This window comes from Clytia hemisphaerica, unplaced genomic scaffold (genome assembly GCF_902728285.1).
Source record: "Clytia hemisphaerica strain Z4C2 unplaced genomic scaffold, Clytia hemisphaerica genome assembly, whole genome shotgun sequence".
NCBI classification, from domain to species: Eukaryota; Metazoa; Cnidaria; class Hydrozoa; order Leptothecata; family Clytiidae; genus Clytia; species Clytia hemisphaerica.
Genome location: NW_027103564.1, coordinates 1,391,761 through 1,409,099, shown reverse-complemented (window position 1 = coordinate 1,409,099; position 17,339 = coordinate 1,391,761). Strand labels below are relative to the sequence as shown.

General features: G+C 35.0%; 2 protein-coding genes across 2 annotated transcripts; both read left to right on the top strand.

The window, feature by feature from the left end:
* Window positions 1–4,834: 4,834 nt before the first annotated feature.
* LOC136800927 (zinc finger protein 436-like) lies at window positions 4,835–8,892 on the top strand (the record flags this gene model as incomplete). Its single annotated transcript, XM_067057539.1, is given in 3 exon segments — window positions 4,835–5,399; window positions 5,943–6,530; window positions 7,706–8,892. Coding segments are annotated over 3 exon segments (2,025 nt in total), but the record flags the coding sequence as incomplete, so codon positions are not given.
* Window positions 8,893–9,140: 248 nt separating this feature from the next.
* On the top strand, window positions 9,141–13,219 carry LOC136800928 (zinc finger protein 14-like). Its single transcript, XM_067057540.1, has 3 exons — window positions 9,141–9,370; window positions 10,576–11,911; window positions 12,494–13,219. Exons 1-3 carry the CDS (start codon window positions 9,211–9,213, stop codon window positions 12,810–12,812), a joined length of 1,815 nt encoding a protein of 604 aa, XP_066913641.1. The 5' UTR covers window positions 9,141–9,210; the 3' UTR covers window positions 12,813–13,219.
* Window positions 13,220–17,339: the final 4,120 nt, after the last annotated feature.

The following is a 17,339-nucleotide window of genomic DNA, read 5'->3' as shown; positions in this document are numbered from 1 at the left end:
AGCCCAAATTTAAATATCTGGTTGAATAAAAAACAAATGACAGCAGTTCTGTTTTTCTTCAAACCCGGAAAAGAACTCCCATAGGAATTCCGATTCATAACCGGATTGGTTCATTTCGGAACGGCTTCAAGAAAGTCATAATGGCAGATAATTTTAAAAGTTTCTCTGAGTAAAATGTGTGTAATTTATCGATGTTGATGGCTTGTTGATTCTTTAAAGAAAAAAGATAACAGGTGTAGCTTTTTCTAATCCTGGAATATCGAGGTTCCAGCTACACTGACTTACATTTCCCTTCGGCATGTTTTTTCAGAATTTTTCTTCAAGTCGCCATTTTTTTCTAAAGTTTGTTTTTGTTTTCTTTTGAAAGTGGCGGTCTATGGAGAGTCTTCATTTGATAAAAACGCGGGAATTTTTTATGTCTGTTTTTTTCTCTTCGCGTCTGGAATGTTTTAATCGCAATATTGTAGAGTCTTCTTTTTCATATTTTGAGTTTGGTCGGTCGCAGACTGGACGTCAAATTTCGAAGCTGATTGCATCAACTTTTTTATCAATATTTCAAACGAAGGAAACTGTATTGAGCTGATTTTTACAGAAATGCTTTCTAACATATTCATTTTTTTGGACAAGTATTTTTTGGAGTGGGAGTTGAAGCGTTAAAATTTTCTTACGAAGCTTTTTTGTCCACAGGTAGCCATTTTTTTATTTTTTTCGAAAAATCCGGGTTTTTCATTTGCTTCCGTGCAAAGTTGGATCTTTCGGATTCTACTCATTCTTTTCTAGAAATTTTTACACAGTACAGGAAATAGGTCAAGGCAGATTACTACCAAAAGAAATTCTCCAGAGGTTTGTTTTTGTATGACTTTTCTGGGTTCAAAGACGTTCGGTCGCCAACTGGACCGGTCGTCAACTGGGCAGGGGACTCTATAATAGTATTAAACCATGCCCGCGGGGCGGGGGGGGGGGGCACTCATATGATCTGGCCTACATCATGTGCCGCATTTAAAGGGACATAACAGTACTTGCGAAATTCGTAAACAAATTGTATGCAGCAGCGGATACAAAATCAAAGCAAATATCACATGTCAAAATAAAAAATGCTTGTTTTGGACACGTGATTTTAATTGTTCTCTTTAATGACACGTGGTGTGCAATGGTGCAATGTTTACATTTTACTACTTTAATGTCCCTTTAATGTTTAAGGGTGGGGCTTTTCAGCATCCCAAAATGCATAAGACCTTTTTTTAAGGTGAAGGCTTCTCCATAAGGACGAAAGACAGTTAGTCACACTAGCGTCCCGCCAAAATGTGTATCAAAGATTAATGATGCGAAAGCGCTATATCGTTTACTTGACTCTCAAGCAAAAAAATGCGCCGCAAAACTTCTAAAGGGATTCATCAAAAAATAACCTGGCGCTCTTTAATGAAATCTGATGAAATTAACATTTTCAAAAACTTTGAGAAATTGCCTAAAATTTGAGCAATAGATGAAAAATTTGAGCCGAGCCAACCTTGAAAACTAATTTGAAGATCAACTTCCCAAGAAAAAGATCTACGGGGGAGGCGGAACCCACCTAGATCCGCGCACAACCGGATAGGCTGTTTCCCGGAAAATTTTGCCAGACCTTAAACAATGACTCATTTACACGTGCGGAAATATTTTTACTTTGGCGTATAAACAAGGCCTTAAAAAGCGAGTCGCTGTCTCGGGAATTGAATGACAAATTTTGGTTGGTTGTTGATTTTGGCTGCTGCATGTTTTATTTTGTTTCAAACTTTCAAGTTTTAATTAATTGTCTTGCGAACTTGATTCAGGTAACTCTCATCCTTGTTGTGCAATGCATCCTGTAGATGACTGATGTTGTTTTTTCTGAAAGCTAGATTTCCTAGTGTGACTAACTGAAAGACATGTATCTATTTTTCGGATCCGGTATGCGGGAATAGTGTCAGAACCTGCAGGCGACCTGGTAGGGTTGGGAATGGGTGTGGTTTTGGTGTGGTTACGTATCAGATTGGCTAGGAATTGGGTTATTATCAGTTAGGGTTAGGGTTGGAGCTCGAAACAAGCACTCTTTTGTGATTTTTTCTTAATACAGTCTGGTCTGCAGTTTGTACAATATAAATAGCCGTCAGAATCGCTATCCTGGCATGAATCCGTGGCGCAGTGGATAAGGCATTGGCTTTCAAAACGAGGTCGAGAAGGAGGTCATGATTGTAGCAAGCTAGTGTCTAGTCCATGACAACTTGACAAAGTTAAATTGGATTTATTTTGAGAAGAAAAGTGTTTTTGGTTGGAAGAGTAGTTTTGAAAGTATATGATCAATGTTGACACAGGTTGACAGACAAAGGAAGGACAAAAAGTCACTTCATAATTTCACTCAATCTACAGAATTTCAAGCGGCTTTGGTAGCTAGTGGTTAGCGACTCAGGTTTCTAAACACTGGTTACATTACTTTAGTGGTTCTAGCAGAGCTCAGGACAGCATTTTCAAAAAATCTTCTAAGCCTCTCTGTTAGGGCAAGATTTAGCCATTCCTGATTTACACCCCAATCCGAGAAAATTTTTCTTTGGTTCTGAGCAAAATCCTTTGATTATTTTACGACTAGCAAGCACTTGTGAGTCCGGAATGAGCTCCCACAAAGATTGCAGAGGAGTGCAGTCACTCATACAAACTTATCCTGTCAACAATTATCGCATTTTCATATAACACCTATGTTAACTGTACTACACAGTTTATAAACGACTACAGTTGTCTACCTTTGTAAATGAAATGAAATGAACCAGACTCGCACATCTCATTGCTTGATTGAAGCCGAAGAAACCTAATCAAACTTAATCAAATAGGATCAATCAATTAAAGGTGATCGAATCAATCAATTGATTCCATTGATTCGATTAAACTTGATAATCAAATGGCAAATCTTAGTGAATATTTGATTACGATTCAAAATTCAAATTTAAGCCTTGCGATTACTCAGTATAGAATTTCACTTTTATGAAAAGCTGTTCACCTACCAACAAAGATCAATTGTCGAAAATTTGAAGTCTTTCACTCAACCTACCTGGGCTCTACAGGCTCTAAAAGAAGGTGGTTTTGTAAAGTTAAAAAATATGGCATCTGCCTTGATTATTCAAGAGTTGCAACTGATTTGGGGGAAAACTGTTTAAATTCTCCTTGGTAAAGAAAGTTATCTAGTTTCAGGAACAAAAATATCTATGACTATTTTTTACATTTTAGAAAAATCTAGTCAAAAAGTCTTAAGTGTGATTGTTCTGGGCTGATGAGGCAAAAATAAGGCCCTGGCTACACCAGAACACTAGAAAAGATTTCAAAGTTTTGAAAATCATTAAAAATAGGGTAGATCGTCAGATGGCAAAGTCAAAAAATTCAAAGTGTAATACTTTTTTGTGAAAATTTAATCTATTGTAAGACATTTTGCGCAATTTTTAACCTCCTAGGTAAAAAATCCAGCATTCCCCAGGGGGGTCTTTGATTCGCACTAAAGCAAAAAATGAGTAAAAATGGCATTTTTGCCCATTTTAAGACTATAAAAGGCCAGGAAAGGGTCAAAATGGTTTCTAAATGGTGTCTTGTACTAAAGTCTGTCCAGATATAATTGGCAGTGGAAACAAGAATGCTTGTAACTTTTGATAGTCAAATATTAGACTGGGAATCCAGTCGTTTATAACGTTTTTGTTGAAAGCGGGAAATTTTTATGTCGGGATATGGTTAAAATAAACTATATTGATGCTTCTGTCAAGTTTTCTACTTCCTATTTTTTACCGAGTTAAGTCGTCTAGCATGCTAGACTAGTCAAATATATATAATTATGGAAATTTTTTTTGTTTGTTTTAGAGAATCAAAAGCGCTATATTTGAATGCATTTTTTGTTGAAAAATTCGCGATTTTTAGCGGTTAAATTTGCGATTGTAAAAATTGAGCTTTTTTTCTTCTTATGCTATAACGTTCATTTTTGCACCAGTGGTAGTTCAACCTTAGGTTAAGAAGTTTGTTAAATTTCAAGGCAAACAGAAAAGTCCTTCAGAAGATATGGGACCCGAAATACCCCTTGGTAGCACTTTTCTGTGAAATATCAAATCTTGACGTTTTGCCTTTCCGACTTAACATTTTGCCTCTCCGACTTGACGTTTTGACTTTTGACACTGATCTGACGCCATACCTTTGTTAGTCCCTAAAGGTAAAGTGACCAGATTTTCAAGAATTTTTGGGGGTTTGTTGTCAATATTGCAAGCTCTCCAAATTTAATTTTAAACACAATGAATAGCTTGAAATGATTTTGTGAGGAACCTTACCGACATTTCTCAAGATTTCTCTGAAGTGTGACGAGTCTAAAAAACTGTATCCTGGGTTACTGAATAGCTTTGGCTGTGAGACCTTCTTACTCTTAGTTAGTGCTTTACCAGTGAAAGACTTTAAACTGATAGCATTTATTGCAGCATAATCTTTACTTTACTTCACAGTCACTCACGTATGTAACTTTCTATTTAGAGACCAAAATATATGATAAGATACTTAAAAAATGAACAAAGATTCTGATGTTGAACATCTACACAATGACGAGTCTGTGATATCAGATCAAGGCACTGAACAATATATTGAAGTTTCATTTGAACCTGAGGGAGATACAAATACATTACCAGAGTTGTTAGCAGATCCAGCTGTGGAAATTGTAGATAAATTTGATATGGACACTGCGCAATCTCCTGAAGATTTACGCGTAACTCATGAAGTTGAAAGTACAATTTCCTCAGAAACATCACAACAACAAAATGTACAAAACAAGCCACTTAGATTGGATGACGTTTCGTGGCAGTCAGAACAGCTCAAAGAGCCTCCCAAGCCTGGTATTGAAGATATAAGCCCAATTTTACTGGGTCCTTCTGACAATATAGAAAACAGTGTTCAAGATTTATCAATAAAATCTCCTATTGAAACTTCAAAACTCGCAGAGGACAACATGGAAGAGAAAATTCCATCAACAGAAAAACAAGGGGAAGAGGATGAGAACCACAGTGAAGTTTCTACACAAGAAAAATATCCGCAAGAAGATAGAACAGAGAATCTGCGTCACAGTAAAACTACTTTACAAGATGAATCGGCGGATAAGAATCACAGTGAAGTTTCTTCACAGGAGAAACATCTTTTTCATCAGGAAGATGGATCAGAAGATGAGGATCCCAATGAAACTATTTTACAAGAGGGACATCTTTCTGTCCAAGAAGATGAAACCAAGGACAAACTTCACAATGAAACTGCTTTGCAAGAGAAACATCTTTCTCTCAAATTTCAAGTCCAAGAAGAAGGTGCAGAAGAGGATTCAGAAGAAATCATTGTAGTAGCAATCATTGAAGAAGACTATAAAGAATGCAATACTTCAAATGGTATGTTAACAAAAATATACAATCACTCGTAATGCTGCCAATTTTAAGAAAATAACTTTTTTCCAACTTTTTTAATCGTGGCAATACTAGGTCACAATTCGCAAGCAAACTACGAGTGTAACTAGTGTAATATTCTGTTTACCACAACATCTTGTTTTCTTTCATGAATTTTTACTAAAACTTCAGAAAGATGTTTATATTCGGACTTTGCTGCTTATCATATTTCATTAAATTGTCTGGTTTTGCTGGTTTTTTAAGTGTAACTAGTGTAACCTAAAAATCTTGGGACAACAATCCCTCCCATTAATAATAACATTTCATTGGCTGTAAATATTTCGCTTTGGAACAAAATATAACTGCTATGTGGGTGTACATTCTTAGCCAGTCACTTAACGCCTTATATTATAGCCATAGGCCATGATTTATTTCAACTGTTAACTTGCCTATTGTAATGTGTCATCTACCATTTAGCAAAATATTGTACTGTATTGTCATGTTTCCCTCATTTTGTTTCTGATTGATATGAATTTTCTCGTTTTGTAGCTGAGGAGACAATATCAAAAAGATATCCAAAGCGAAAAAGGAAGAGGTCGAAAGCTTATAAGGATGACCTTGATGATGAAGACCTGGATAATGAAGACCTGAACGAGACTGTTACAAAGAAGATGAAAAATGATAAGAAGAAAACAGGGAAATCACAAAAAGCCAAAAAGGGGGTAAATGCAAAAAACAAAAACTCCCCAAAGAAAGCCAAGACAGTAAACAACAAAAGTGAAATTGAGGAAGATTTGTCAGATGAAAGTTCTCAACAAGAAGAAAATCATACAATAAGTTATGAAATTTACTCGTGTAAAACTTGTCATCAGATTTTCACTAGGAAAGGTAACTTAAAACAACACATGAAGATTCACACTAGGGATAATGAGATCAAGTGTGAAGTTTGTGGGAAACGATTTGTAAGAATGTCCAATTTTACAACACATTTGAGGACTCACACTGGGGAAAAACCTCACCAATGTGACTTTTGTCCTATGCGATTTGGCCGCAGTGATCATTTGAAAGAACATCTCAGAAGTCATACAGGCGAAAGACCTTACAATTGTGAAACATGTGACAAGAGTTTCTTTACAGGTATAATATTAATTTCCCTATCTTCCATGCTCTTTTAGTTTTTGTAAAGTATATTCAAAATTATTAAGCCTCTCGATGTTCTTAACTTTTTGAGTTTTAAGTCTGAAAAAATTTTTATTCTTGCCTTTTTTTTGTGACTGTTTTTGTGTGATCTCTTAAAAAATGAAATGTTTTAGAACCATCAAAGCCTTTATGTTCTTATTATGTTTTGTCTTTCACAAAAAATATTTCCATTCTGTTTCTTTATCATTATCAATAAAGAAGTTGGTGTTGCCGGTGCTTTGTTCTCTTCCACCTTTAATTTATGTGAATTAATTTTTAATTTCCCCATTTCCCCAAAAATGAGATTATCCTGCTGGAATTGTTGGGCCATTCCATTTTGTATCAATACAGGGGGTGGACGAACATTTCCAGGAGTATTTTTTCATTTTTCCACGGGTTAAAAGGTTATTCTAAAATTTCCAAGGCGTAAAGGACTGATTTTAGTTTGTCAACCCTCACTTCTATCTAAGGTACAAAAAGAATTTTCCAAGGGTTCTTTGGAAATCTTGCCATTTTCCAGGGAGTATCCACAAATCTTTAAGAATCTTTTTTTGCCTTGAAAAGGTTCGTCCACCCTCTGTATGGAAATTTTAATGGAATAACCCATTGGGATTAGGAAACTTATAAAGAAAAACCCTTTAATTTCATGATGCCATTTCCTTTCTTACTTACTGTAAAAAAATCCCAAAACAAGCAAGTTTATCAAAATTTGCATTGGAGATTCCTTTTCGCAACATTTTCATAAGCAAAAACTAAAAGTGAATTAATAATTTATAAGACTCTTTTTAGGTATTTTTTACCACTTTGACTTTTACACACCTTTTATAAGCAAATACAATTTTTGGGGCATGGTTTGAGTTGCTCAGAATTTGGGTCATTTTCTGAAATATCTGAAATATCTATACCCCCTGATATCATAGGATATATTTTATGGTTATTGGGTCAAGGGCTATATTGTCTGTCATGGTTAGAAGAAAGTTTTTACTTTTACAAGATGATGAAAAAAAATCATAAATTATCTTTACAACAAGCAAGTTCAAACCAAAATTCGCATTGGAGATTTTTTTCTCATTTGCATAAAACCTTTTTTTAGTAAAACAAAAAGTAAATTATCTCTATCTCTTAACATTCAGGTACAGCGTTAAAGAATCACAACCGTATCCACACCGGTGAAAAACCATACAAATGTAAAAAATGCCAAGAATCTTTTAGACAACAAAGTATGTTGATATACCATCTCGAATCGAAGTGTGGTGATTGCAAATTCACGTGTGAAACTTGTTCAAAGACATTCACTTCATCTAGAGGTCTCAGAGAGCACATGTTGTGTCATAGTACTGAACGCCCTCATAAATGCACAGTTTGTGAGAAATCATTTGTACGGTTATCACATCTCAGAGAACACACTTTAACACATATGCCTGCAGACCATGAAGCTTATCATTGTCCAGTATGTGCGCAGACTTTTTCTACCAAAGGAAAATTATCAAGACATAAATCAATGCATTCCGAAAAACCACCACCAGTTTGTGATGTTTGTGGTAAAGAATTTAAAGTTCTTGGTGATATGAGGTTACACAAGAAACGTGTCCACAGTACTGAACGTCCATATAAATGCGAAGTCTGTCCGAAAACGTTTGCACAGCGATCCAATCTAAAGAAACATTTACGTCTACATACAGGTGAGAAACCATTCAAATGTGAGTTCTGTGGAACTTGCTTTGCTCAAAATGGAAATCTGGAAAGTCACAAACGTACACATACTGGGGAGAAGCCTTACCAGTGTGATCAATGTGAAAGTAGATTCGCACAGCTTTCGAATCTCAAAAAGCATGCTTTGACACACCATCAGAGCAAAACTTTAACAGAATATTCGACGTCCAATTTGAATCCTTTAGAATCTCTTCTTGACCAACAACAGAGCATTAATTTCAACATGACATCTGTGACAATACCTGGCGATGACTCATTACAAACCATAAATGCATCAAGTATACGCCTTTGAATGTTACTTAATGTAATTATTTAACCAAATCATCTCTGGGATTTACATGGACATTGCTACTAACAATAATTTCAGAATTTGTAAATGGCATTCTAAGAAAGATTTCTACAAGACTATATTCATGAATGAATCCTAAATTGAGAATTTGATACATAGTTTATATTATGAAATTTAACTATTTACAGAATTTCTGGTTCTAAAATCTATAACTTTTTTGCTCATCTAAAGTTTATTATAATGACATTTCTTTAATAATTGATTCTTTCAGGGGGTTAGGGAGCAGGCTGCTAAGCATTGATATTTGAAAGTAGTTGACACCATCACGTCTTCTTATTTTAGTACTAACCCCAACTAGAAATATCAATATTTAGAAAGAAAGGAGGATTCGAATCTCTAATTAGGTAGCTGCATCATGACTTTCCTGGCTTTTAATTTAATAAACTTACTTAATTTTTTGTGATGTCATGTTCAACAGGTTGAAATGATTTTGTTGGACTGTACATTCCAAACCATGTCTGTACCCATTTTACTGCACTACCAATATTTCTTAATTTCTCGTTTTAGACTTAAAAAGTAAAATTGTACAAGATTAACAAGAATGTCAACAACTATTTTTTGAAGAACTGAAAAATTATGAAATGCCAACAGACCATTAAATCAAAGAATAGGTTATCTGCTTCTTTGGCGTTTCGCAAAGAAATGAAAAGGAAACATGTTGGGAAGAAAGACAACCCACAACCAACTCTGGTGAAAGTCAAGAACAAAGACTTGGAAGATGAAACTGGTAATCTTGGTATGCAATAATTTCTATACAGTCTATACACTATTTTATATGTTAGAGCCAGGACCAAGAGGCGGGGGAGCACTTGATTAGGCCTTTGAAATCTGACCCTTACAATACATTTCGTTAAAAACTTTGGTCCATTTTAAGGCAAAAAATTCTCAGTTTTTCCAAAATTTTGTCCAAAAATCTTCGTTTTGCCCAATTTTAACGCCCTTAAAGTGCACTTTTGCTCATCTTCGCTCATTTTGGCCCTTACAGCGCATTTTTTATCTTGAAAACATACCCTTAAGGACCACACGTAGGTCATTTAACTTGAGTGCATCAGGACTTGGGTTGCTCACTTGTCAACTGAGGGTACCATTATTGGACCTACCCCTAACCTCTGTTCGTCCGTTCGTTCGTTCGTTCGTTACCAACTTTTCTCGAGATTGGCTCATTAGTTTTTCCTGATTTTTGGCACAAAGATGAAAAATGGCAATGGCCAAAATGTTAAAGAGCCCGATTTTCGAAAAAAAATATATTTGGGCAAATTTAGGCCAAAAACTGCCTAAAAATAGGGTTTTTGGACTTTGTTCAAAATCCTGTCATTAGGTTTTTCTGATTTTTGGTACAAAGATGGAGGGCAAGATTCTCTAAAGAATGGCTTAAGTGGTTTTTACCGGAAAATTCTTATTCGCCTTAAAAAACGGATTTTCGTTTTTTGGGGAAATTCCCTTTAACCAAATAAGAAAATATAGCTTTTCTCAATGTTGACAATGATTTTTTTTCCGGTTGAAAATGCCGGAAATCGCCGTATTTGCAGATTTTCATTGGATTTTTTCCTTATATTCATTTCTATGTTTTTTTACACAAAAACATTATTGATAACAATGCTCACCATCAAGCATGATTCAATTGTCAATAAAACTGATTTTTGCGACCAGAACTTTCTATTTATTTTTTTCCCTACAACCCTTCCCTGTCCCCCCATCAACAATCAATGATGAATTTATTGCGTTATATGCATTTTCGGTAAACGCTATATTTTCTGACTGATTTTTTTTCATTTTTCTCCTTGCATTGCTATCTAACTTTCATCATCAGGTAGGTCCATTCCAGCATCTAGCTTGTTTTAATTCGAATTACTACAGAAAGATTCGAATATAGTAGAGGCTCGAATTTTTAAGAGAGTTGGTTATCTAAAAAATAACATTTTTTGTTATATCCTTTTTCAGGTACGAAATTATCAAGTACAAGATCACAAAACAACGAAATCGAACTTGAAAACCATTTGAATATTAAATCCGAAGTGGAAAGCCCCTTGGAAATCAAAATCGAACTGCAACATAACAGAAATGACACTGGCGGTGGCAGTGAATCCAATAGTGAAAACGAATGTGAAAATGAAACTGAAAACGAAAATACTTTGAACATCAAAGTCGAATTAGAACACCCCATGGAAATCATACTCGAACTGCAAAATGACAGTGGCAGTGATAGCGAAAACGAAAGTGATAGCGAAAACGAAAGTGATAGCAGCGATGATGAAAGCGAAAGTGAAAGTGACATTTCAAGGCAAATTGATAATCATGTTTTGCCAACTTTACTTCCTTCTCCTTTGAAGAAGGAGGTTATCAAAGCTGAACATCTCAAATCATCGAAGAGTAACGATTTAAACTCTTGCAATCCCGATGAATCCGATACGGATTTCAATCCCGAAATTCTAGAAAACGGGGAACACTCAACTGAAATTCAGACGAAAAGAAAATCTGAAATCGACACTGAAATCGACACTGAAATCAGAACATCAGAGATCGAGAAAGTGAGTCAAAGTATGGAAAGCCAGAAAAGAAACAAATCCGATGTGAACAAAAGCTCCAACAAATCCGACAGTAGAGAAAGTGAAAATGGTATTTCAGAAATCGGGAAAAAAGTTCAAGAAAGAATCAAACAACGAAAGAATGTCACATGTAAGGTGTGTGGGAAAAGTGTCAAAGACTATTTTTTGGATCGGCATATGAAGGCGCACGAGAAGCCTGATTTTAAGTGTAATGCTTGTGGGAAAATGTTTTCATATCGCTCAAAACTGCAGGAACATCAACGTTTGCATTCCGGAGAAAAACCTCCCCGTAAAGCGGGAAAGACTCCCCGTAAAGCCGAAAAATCTCCCCGTAAAGCCAAAAAAACTCACTATTGCCAGTTTTGTTCTGCGAAATATACAACGTCTTACGAATTTAAACGTCACATGAAATCACATAATGGCGGGAAAGATATTTTTCAATGTCCGAATTGTGGTAAAGAGTTTTCCACCATAACATACTTCAACGAACACGAAAGAACTCGGTGCGGCACGAAGCCGTACACTTGTAAAATCTGTTCGAAAGCATTGTTTTCGGCGAAATCTTTAAAAGATCATGCATTGATTCATGAACCTGAGAAACATTTATCGTGTACTGTTTGTGGTAAAACGTTTCCACATCGAAAGAACTTGAAACAACACATGATGATACATCCTGATTACAACGTTTTCAAATGTAAAATTTGTGGTGAACCATTTTCCATTCTCTCTGAGTAAGTAAATTTCCCGTTCATCAATTGGGCTGTTCCATTGAAAAACCATACAGAGGGGTGGACGAACCTTTGTCAAAAAAAATATTGAAAATATGTCTATATCCCCTGGAAAATGGCGAAATTTGCATCAGTGCCCTTGGAAAGATTCTTTTCATACCTTAAATTGAAGGTGGACGAACTGAAATCAGATATACCCCGTGGAAATTTTAGAATAACTTTTTACCCCCTTGGAAAATTGAAAAAAGACCCCTTGGAAATTTTTCTCGAATAACCTCTAGAAATGTTCGTCCATCCCCATGTATGGATATAAAATGGAATGGCCTGTTGCATTAATTGTTTTTATTTAGTGTTTTAAGTATGTTAGACTAGAAATGTGATTTCCCCCACTCTCACAAAATACAAAATCTCATCGTATTAGCTAACTTCCGTGTTAGGATTTCCTACAAAGAATCAGCTTCACTTTTCGAAAAAAGTTATATGTCAGACCACTTATATAAGCATTTGTTTCGGGACAGATATCATTGCGTCCCCGGAGTTTTTTTTCTTTTATGTCAACTCTATTCCATTCATTTACTTAAACAGGTACCAGAAACACGTCAAATCACATCTTAACCTACCCATATTCGTGTGTAAAGTATGTGGGAAGAACTTCAACCGCGAAATCCAGTTAAAGGGTCACGAGAAAAGGGTACATGGTGGTGAAAAACCTTATGAGTGTACTGTATGTGGTAAACGCTTTTCGTTATCGGGGAATTTGAAAAACCACCTCAAGACGCACGATAAAGGAAAAGGAAAGTATGATACGGAAACAGTTGGTGGAAAACGGAACGGAACTGTGGAGACTAGTGAGCAGACAATAACAAGTTCTGGTAAATTGCCCCTCAAACAAGCAAAATCATGATAAAACTAAATTCACAAAACAAAACGAACGAATCGGTAAAGAGATTATTGAGTTATTTCGTTTGGAATACGCCAGCCGATTAAAAGGGCTGCCTGGAAACGGAAAATTTCCCATTCATTCGGAGCACGGTAAAGGTTCAATCCATCGGAACACGGTAAACAGCCACTGCAACAAGTCCCTAATATGTAGAGAAGTGAAGTTTGTGCAAAAGGATGCGAGACATTATCCGGTTTTAAAACTGCATGAGAAAATTTGATTTGTAAGATTTGCTACCTTCAATAGACATAAAGAATTTCATTCCATTAGTAACGGTTATGAAAGTTTTACTCGTGTGCAATATTGATTTTAAAAATTTTCTTCATATTTTTTTGCTCGTTACTTGAATTAAGATAGTCAATCTTCTCTGGTGTTTATCATGAATCATTTTCTTTCCAAAGTTTAATATTGTATGCCTTGAAATTAAACCAAAATTACAAAAATATTTAAGACAAAAACACACAACTTTACTTTCTTTCTCACTTTGCTAGTATCTGGATCTTAACACACGATTTCTTTCGTGCTTTTAAATTTTATTCTGCAGATCTCCGGAGCTTTCACTGCAACATATTTATATAAATTTTTCTAGGTAAAGAAATCGTATCCCAATTAAATTTGCAACATCCAATTTGATAGAATTTTTGTAACCTTTTTGTGATTTTTTTGTAGATTTTTAAGGATTAAAAAAAATTAAAATTTGAGATCCTCAGTCTTTCAAAAAATTTTTGCTTGATTTCACCCCTTGAATTTTCTGAAAAAGTTGACACTTGTAGCTTGTGGCATAATATGTTTACTAGTATATTTTTTATTTTTTAGAAAAATGAAAAACATTAAAATAGCTGCATTATCAAAAAAAAATTCAAAATAACAATCTTTATCAAAATGAGAAGAAACGAAATCGAATATTTGTTGGAAGTATTTGAAGTTAAGACCACCACCGACGCAATGAGCAAGAATTGGCAAGTTTGAAATTTATTTTTCATTCTGCGTATAATTTATTTTTATCTATCAAAATTCGCGCCTGCTGTTGTAAGAAACTATTTCAGGTTGACAATGAAACGTAAAATTAGACATGATACTTACACGGGTTGCAAAATTATATCAGCATATAGTCAAAACATGTGATTGCTCGAAAAAATTCATGTGATTTTATTCCCATGTTACTTGCTTTACTGCAGCTGATAACTTTAGTGTCTATATGTTAAATCTTACCAGAAAAGACAGTATAAATGATGTCTTATTTCACGTCTTAACTGGTTCTTAACATTTTGGGCAGCGAAGTCTTATGTTCTTATATAGTTTGTCCTTATGAAAAAAAGTGTAAAATATATAATCCTAAGAATAAGGTCGTGCGTTTGTGTGCTAACTGGGTAGAATATTCTCTAAGGAGATTCGGCCCTAGTGCAATTTGGACAGAGAAAGCTCTCATGGCTGACATCTTTAAACTCAATTCCTCTCGATTCAAAGTCTATTATGAAGAGTTTTTAACGACCCTTTCGAGTTTGAGATGTAGATAGTCTTATATAGAAACTTCCCAACTTCGTCCTCATGTATTTCAGGCTTTATATACGTTACTGATTGACGCCAGAGAATACCCTGGTGTTGGTTGATAAGAGTTCTGTATCTAGCGCTATCATCAGTAAAGCATGAAAAAGCTGATAATGTGCTGGGAACGAGGTTGAAAACTTCTTTTTATACACGTTTTGTTTTTTGGGCTTTTTTTGTTTTTTTTTTATCTGAACTAAGTGTTTTTAAGATGATTTATTAACTTTTTGACTCGAAAACTTAACAATTGTTTGTAAATTACGGCTATTCAAGATATGCACCATTGCAATATCTTCTACAGACCCAACAGCTGATTGGTTGCAAGTGACGTATTGACTGATTTTACGTCACTTACAACCAATCAGCTGTTGGGTCTTTGGTGAAATGTCAGAAATAATTGCAGTGGTGCATAACATGAATACGATGCGATGGAGATGTGCAGTTTTTTAAAAAAGTGCAGGAAATTTTATATTTACAATAAAAAAAAAAATAGAAAACAGTACTAGGACAATCAACCACCTAACAACAATGCTTGGAATGCTGTTTGTACTACACTTTAAACGGCTTTTTTCTACAACATAATTTTGATATTTGACGAGGAGCTCTCTAGGAATGCAGTGACTTTAATGTTACGTACAGTAATTCGTGCGATAACTGGTGGATTATCCTAGTCATGGCTTTCATTAAAAAAAAAGTAAAGTAATGATAAGAATTTTTGATAAAATGAGGTTTTTTTCTTCTGGTTCTTCCCTTTATACGTAGGCCTTAAACACAGTTAGGGTAGTCCAAGAGGGGCGAAAAATTTGTGTATGACACTGTAATTATCTTTTTATATTATGAATAGATAATTACAGTGTCATTAAAATCTGCTCTCCTGCACAAATTTTGCGCCCCTCTTGGCTACGCCATGGATTTATTATAGAGACTCTGGATAAACATCGAATGAAACGGTGGAGAGCGAAGTATTGTCTTTCTATTGTTTCAGAAAACAATCAATGTAAAGGCTTTGTCGGCAAAGGACAACTGTCATGGCGGCTCGAAGGACTCTGATTTAGAAAAATGATTAGTACCCTTATTTCTAAAAAGTTCTCTAACTTTCTCTGACCGTACTTTTGCTGGCTAAAAGTTTGAAAATAAATGCTAGAATACCAAGCGAATACATTTATGTAATCTGGTGTGAGAAAAACCTCATCAGACGAGTAAAATCAAACAAAATGCTTATAATGACACAAATTTTGAATTAAGAATATCTTTCCAATATTTCTCCGAGAAGAGTTGAGATTGGCATATATTAGACGTGAGTCTCACGTGGTGGCACGGTGGGTTTTTATAGGTTGAAGTTTAAAAATTTAGGGTGTCAATATTCAATTTCTTATACAGAGCATGTTTTTGCATCTTTCTCGAAATTTAAAACGTCATAACGACGTATAATTTGTAATTAACTAGATGGGTTTTAATCTCGGAGGAGAGCTTAAAGTCTCGTTTGGGAATTGGATAAGTGTATTTTGATGTGAAATGCAATTAAAATGCTACTAAAAATCATTTAATGGTGGGAGGAGGGTGAACAATAATGTCGTTACTGCGGACAAGGCTTGTACATGAAAAATTAGCAAAAATCAGCCCGTTGTTTTTCCAGTGTCTATAATAATTTCATGGCTACGCTAATGAAACACTCTGTGATTTGCGAGGTGATAGGGAGACCTGGTTTAGTTTATGTTATCAGATAATTATAGATTCTTATTATCTTATTGTTTCTTTTGCAAGCATGCGTAAATTAATTTTATTCAATCATATCAGCTATACCAAAAAGTCTTAAGGTGTATTCACACTGTTACTTGAAAGTTGCTTGAAATATGGGACAAAGAAGTGCACGATCTTCTCCTTTGTCTCTTATTATCTAACTTTACACGATCTTCTTCTTTGTCTCTTATTATCTAACTTTGCACGATCTCTCCTTTGTCCCTCTTATATCTAACTTTGCACGATCTTCTCCTTTGTCTCTTATTATCTAACTTTGCAGTTGCACGATCTTCTTCTTTGTCTCTTATTATCTAACTTTGCACGATCTTCTCCTTTGTCTCTTATTATCTAACTTTGCACGATCTTCTCCTTTGTCTCTTATTATCTAACTTTACACGATCTTCTCCTTTGTCTCTTATTATCTAACTTTGCACGATCTTCTCCTTTGTCTCTTATTATCTTACTTTGCACGATCTTCTTCTTTGTCTCTTATTATCTAACTTTGCACGATCTTCTTCTTTGTCTCTTATTATCTAACTTGCACGATCTTCTTCTTTGTCTCTTATTATCTAACTTTGACCGATCTTCTCCTTTGTCTCTTATTATCTAACTTTACACGATCTTCTTCTTTGTCTCTTATTATCTAACTTTGCACGATCTTCTTCTTTGTCTCTTATTATCTAACTTTGCACGATCTTCTTCTTTGTCTCTTATTATCTAACTTTGCACGATCTTCTTCTTTGTCTCTTATTATCTAACTTTGCACGATCTTCTCCTTTGTCTCTTATTATCTAACTTTACACGATCTTCTTCTTTGTCTCTTATTAATCTAACTTTGCACGATCTTCTTCTCGTTGTCTCTTATTATCTAACTTTGCACGATCTTCTTCTTTGTCTCTTATTATTTAACTTTACACGATCTTCTCCTTTGTCTCTTATTATCTAACTTTGCACGATCTTCTCCTTTGTCTCTTATTATCTAACTTTGCACGATCTTCTCTTCTTCTTTGTCTCTTATCATCTAACTTTGCACGATCTTCTCCTTTGTCTCTTATTATCTAACTTTGCACGATCTTCTTCTTTGTCTCTTATTATCTAACTTTGCACGATCTTCTCCTTTGTCTCTTATTATCTAACTTTGCACGATCTTCTTCTTTGTCTCTTATTATCTAACTTTGCACGATCTTCTCCTTTGTCTCTTATTAT

Coding starts and splice junctions, on each gene's coding strand:
- LOC136800928 (XM_067057540.1), top strand. CDS start 9,211: ATGAAATGCCAACAGACCATTAAATCAAAGAATAGGTTATCTGCTTCT. Junction 9,371..10,575: donor AGATGAAACTGGTAATCTTG/GTATGCAATAAT, acceptor ATCCTTTTTCAG/GTACGAAATTATCAAGTACA. Junction 11,912..12,493: donor CCATTTTCCATTCTCTCTGA/GTAAGTAAATTT, acceptor TTACTTAAACAG/GTACCAGAAACACGTCAAAT.